Genomic DNA, 5,623 nt, shown 5'->3' with positions numbered 1-5,623 from the left:
ATCTTAGTATTCGCAGGTTTACTTATATCCTATACTAATAAACAGGACAAGGTTAGCAGCAGCCGTATATCTTAGTATTCGTAGGTCTATTTATATACTACACTAATAAACAGGACAAGGTTAGTAGTAGCTGTATATCTCGGTATTTATAGGTCTACTTACTTCCTATAACTAAGTATATTAGTAAAATATCTAAAATATACTCTAGGAATATTTACACTCTATCCCTACACTATTAGCTAAAATAATATTGTCTAGTTGCTATTAAACCCTACTATAAATAATTTATCCTCCTATGTATTTTGACCCATATTGTCCTCTAAAGCTTTAATTAAATCTGCGGGATGAGCTACATTTATTACAGTGGCCGTAACTTAAGCGCCTTTATCGGGCGCTAAGGATGACGGCTCTATCTATACGGCTTCCTTTATTAGTTAATTTTGTTTTTTAGATTTTTTAAGCCCAAAAAGGTTCTGGAGATATTGACGATAAGTTATAGGCCCCTCTCTTGCTGTTAATACCTCTGCCGATGGCCCGGAAGGTGTTAAGTCACTAAAAGAGTTAGTTTTGCCCTTTAATGCCTTTCTATATCTAAATAGTTTAGATATTTTAATATTTGCTTACTTATAACTGTTGGTCCGTAGTTATTAGGGCCCTATAGCTGGGCATTATTTCTAGACAATAAGTGTATAGGATGTATTGGATTGTACTTAGCAGAAACTAGTATTGCGTAGGCATATAGAGAAAGCCGAGTGTATAAGTTTGTTATAATATACGGTAACATAATATACGGGGTTTTGCTCGAGCCCTAGGTTTACTTACGCTAGTAAACTGCCTACTTTTTCCTAGTTATTTACTACGTTAAGGTTACAACGGGGTGTTATTATATTGGGCTATTAGGGCCACGTTAGACTAAATTTGTATATAAATACCGGGGAATGGCGTTTTGGCGGTACTGATGCTGGCCTATATGTGCATTACTAAGCTCTGCACTTTAACGTGTTCTACTAGTTATTTAGCTATACTAGTTATTTAGCCACCCCACCAGCACTAAGACGCGTCTTTGTTATATATAAAGCCATATAATTTATTAATGTTCTAAGATTTAGAGAGTAGTTAGATAGATCTTTTAATTAAATTTAAGGCGTTATAGTAGAATAACTATATAAAGACGCGTCTTAGTGCTAGTAGGGTGGCTAGATAACTAGTGTAGCTAAATAACTGGTGGAATACGTGCCTTTGAAATTTTTGCTTATTAAAAATAAGGTAATTTAAAGATTAGAATCCGTAGTAGGTTTGGCCTAATTTTTCTCCTTACTTCCGGTCCTTAGCGCTTTTTTATATTATATATATAAACACCTTACGTATAACGGTGCGCCTATTACTAGCGCCTTTATTAGCTTATATAGGTATATATTAGACCTAAAACTTTGTCAATTTTACTGACTATACTCTTATTAATAGTTTATTCTAAAACCTCTCTTTTTAAAATTCTAATACTTTTTAGTGGATTTTAAAGGCTTTATATAAGCTGTAGGCTAGTACCTATATTAGAGGTGCTGCTTATATATATTAGCCCCGCAATTATTCCGGACTTAGATTAGCTAACCGTTTTCACTATATAAATATATATTTAAGCGCTAAGCTAAGCTAAATATATATAAAGGCTTAGGACGGGCAGTATAATTAGCAGTATTTATAGCAGGTAATTAAAGCGTAAAATACTTTAAGCTCGCCCCCGCTAGTAGGGAGGGTGGCTAAGCCGCACCAATTAAACCCTTGTAAGGTGGCGAATTCCGTAGGTGTTTTTATAGAGTTTAAGTTAGTAATTAGAGGTTAAATTATAAGGCTCTAAGGCTGAGGCTGGCGCGCTTATTAAGACTTTATACAGCTATAAGTATAGCAGCTACTATAAGTAAATTACGCTATAATCTATTTACTCGCTCGTAGAGATATATTTTAAATAATATATTTGTATTATATTAGGGGGTATAGGCCTAAGGAGAGGGTAATCTCGTCTAGCCTGCTATATTGCATAGTAGGTTCCCTACTACTTAAGCAGTGGTAGATAATTACATACTTATTGCCCCAAATAACGCGTACTATTAGAACCTAATAGTATGAGGCCTACGCCTAATAACTAATATAAATGTAGGAATATATGTCGTCTCTTTACGCCCGTAGGGTATTGTTAATAAACTGTTTAAGTAACCTAGAATCTCTAGGTAATATTAAAGGCTATTAACAACGACGACGTAGTAGGAAGGAAGGGAGGAAGCTGGAAAGCGTTAATTTAAAACCTATTAAAAACCCTGTGGGAAAAATTGTTAGGAAAGACTACTTATTAATAGCTGTAAAAAGACGCGACGCGTAACTTGTTCGCGATCCTCTAAGGGGTAAGACGTTTTATCGCGACGATAATATAACGCCGTACGGCATAGCATTATTAAGGCTATAAGATAAATGAATAACAAATTCTCTATTAAATAAGCCTTATTTTAAAGCGAAAAGCTAAAAGGCTGATTGTAATAGATATTGATGTTACTGTTTAGAGGAGGCGTGACTTCGCTTTAAATAGACATCTTTATAATTAGGTAACTATTTGCACTAACTAGGATTGTAAATCGCTTTAGCTAGAGGTAGTGACCAGGGTAGCGACTATGTATGAATTTGCGCGCTATAGCAGATATAAGGCTAATAATGACTTTCTACTATTGTAATAAGGCTCTAAGGTTTAGATACAACTCTTATATATATATAGTAAGTGGTAAGAGCTTAATAGTGGTGCTATAGTAAAGGGATATTAGTACGCTATAAAAGAAGGCTCTCTATAAATTAGATAAGGAGGTGATAATGCGAACGTAATTTATAGAGTAGGAAGGGTCTTAAGTGTTATAAAGTAGCTATAGTATATAACATATATATAATTATAGTGAAGCGCGATATATACGCAGAGTTATAGTCGCTTAAAGTTAAAGTACCCCTTATATTTTCCGGTACGGTGGGTTTTCTACAACGTAGGGACGGACGTTAATAGATAAAGTAGTGAAGTGTAGGCCAGATAGATTCACTCCGAGAAAGACTAGGTAATGGCTAGAGTGGGTATAAATATAGAAGTATAAACGCCAGTACTATAGGTGACAATGTTAGGTAATAAGTATTGAAATCGTAAAGGGAGGAGTTAGATAGATGGATTCTTACGCTCTATACGCGCTAACGTGTATTTTCGGATAAAGATACTTCGGCAGCATAAAAGGACTTAAAAGTTAGTTTACTTAGATGCTGCGTAGCCGAGGATCTGAAAAGTCATTTGGATTATTAGGAATATTAAGAGGACAAATAGTTAGGATATATTGAACTAGTAATTTAGAATAAGAACTCTGTTTATTAAGGAGGGCTCTAGAAGCTCTCTATATACCTAAGATAGGTAGTAAAATAAAATGATAACGACGTCGTCATTTAGTAGGTCATAGTTAATGGAAATAGGTAATAAGACTTTTAATAAGATATTTAGTTATAAGTTAAGGGATAATTGAGATAAAGCTTGTATAGACGATCTAGGCTAATAGATAGTAGTAGATAGTGGTAAGGAACCTCGATTTAGGTTGACAGGATGCCCCTACTAAGCCTATAGCAGAATAGCTCAATCTTAGTAATTACCTGTTTTAAAGGGTTTATGATTTCTACTCGCACAATTATAAGCTTATATGATTATTCTCTAGTTTATTTATGACTGGTAAGTATAGATCTTCTCCCGCTAGACTATGTGTCTAATTAGTTAGATAAATTGGCTAACTATTATAGGCCTAGATAGAGCTAAAGATAACCTTATATACATTTCCTTAATAAGTGCGTAATACTATAGAGTAGTACTAAAGTCGCCTCTAGTTTAAAAAATAGGCAATCCATCTATATAGGACACCCTAGCTATACGCGTAAGTACCTCACTTAATAAATAATTGGTAGGCTCTTTGGGAAAATAGTCGCTTCTCCTTAGCTTTTTAGGTTCTGGTATTAATCTATACTACTTGCATTTACCCTTACTCTTAGGGTAGCTAGGCTGGTGCTTGATATTCTTAATGCTAAATATATATTCCTACTCCTTGTGTGCCTTATTGTAGTTTATATAATAATTAACGTTAAATGCGCGGCCTTAATAATCGAACTAGCCCTTAATTGCCTTGTGGAATCTTTTAATCTTAATAGCGTTTCTTAGCCTAGAGGGTGTAATACCTCCTTCTATTTTTAAGTGGCCAGTCTTAATTAAAGTGGGGAGGTTACTAAAGATATATTTGATGCAGGAGATATAGTAGTATTAATTCGGGTTTAGACGGTACGTGCTAGGTTAGTAGATTTGCATACTTTGTTTTATAGGGGAAGCGCCTTAGCTTTACTATAATGCCGACCTGTAAAGTCCTTTAAATTAAAACGAAAGTAAGATATAATATTAGGCCTGCCGGTTAGCCGCTATGGCAGACAATCTACAGCCTAATAGTGACTTCTTTTATTAGGGACATCTTTAAGGACTAGGAGGTCCCTAATTTTAGCTAATCTTTAATTACCTCTTTTATAAAGGATACTTGCTCTATAAATTTCGGCTAAAGTAGTTATAATAAATTTAAGGCGACACGCTTAAATGCTAAGTTACTCCGTAAGTTCTTGCTAAGAAGGGCTTATGTGTTTTTACGTGCTATACCGTAAGGTTATGCGTATTGGATTATTGCAATACCGGCTTGCCGAGGAATTGATTGTCTAAGAATGCGCTTTTTTATACACGCTTTTACCTTATCGCTTCTATTTTATATCCTAATATGGCTTTATACATCCGTAGCTTCTACCTTCTTTATAATTGCGACGTTTATATATAACGCTGTCTTTAATCTTATATATGTAGTCGCGATATCTTTATAGCTTGCACCGCGTCTACTTGCGGTTATAGATACTAAAATTACTATTAGTTAGGACTAAAAGCAAGGATACTAGTGCCTTTTAGGGTGGTTAGTTGTTTATTATACTTAACTATATGCCTTATAAGTTTAGGATACGCCTGGGATAGTATGTTGTCTAAAGCGCAAGAAGTAGCCCGGCCGCAATGATCTAATTTTAATATTTGCTTTTTATTCCGCCGACGTCTGGTCTACTAGACTAGTTAAAGCCGGTAATTCTATTCTAGCTATATGCGAGCTTCTACTAATCTAATTAGGTGGAATCGCTTTATAATAAAAGCTGTAGTAAGTGAGACATCTAATTAATCTAGAGACTCTATGTTTGTAGATACTGTGTTATTAGAAGAAAGAGTTTTTGAAAGTTAAATAGCTGTCAAGCTGCTCCTAATTAATAATAGTAGGAAGATGATTTTAAATATTTAGGCGATCGTAACTATTTTTCCGGAAGAAAGTCTTAAGTCTTGCTATATTTCCCTTGTCCTTTTTATATGCTAAATGCAGTACTTTAAGATTAACACTAGCAGTACCTCTATACTTAATCCTCCTCTTTACTATAAATCTTCGTTCGTGCTTGAGGAATTGTGCCTTTTATATATCTATATGGCCTATTCGATAATATTTGCTACGGGAGAACAGGTTATTTATTATAACTTGTATAAGTTTTCACTAGGCTTTAA

General features: G+C 34.5%; 1 protein-coding gene across 1 annotated transcript; it reads right to left on the bottom strand.

Moving 5' to 3' along the window:
• Positions 1–4,165: 4,165 nt before the first annotated feature.
• Positions 4,166–4,315, bottom strand: K441DRAFT_567257 (uncharacterized protein; the record flags this gene model as incomplete). Its single annotated transcript, XM_067643790.1, has 1 exon — positions 4,166–4,315. A coding segment is annotated over one exon (150 nt), but the record flags the coding sequence as incomplete, so codon positions are not given.
• Between the last annotated feature and the right edge of the window lie 1,308 nt (positions 4,316–5,623).

This window comes from Cenococcum geophilum, assembly GCF_001692895.1.
Source record: "Cenococcum geophilum 1.58 unplaced genomic scaffold K441scaffold_28, whole genome shotgun sequence".
Classification (NCBI taxonomy): domain Eukaryota; kingdom Fungi; phylum Ascomycota; class Dothideomycetes; order Gloniales; family Gloniaceae; genus Cenococcum; species Cenococcum geophilum.
Note: the sequence above shows the minus strand (reverse complement) of the source record. Positions and strands in the feature narration are given on the sequence as shown.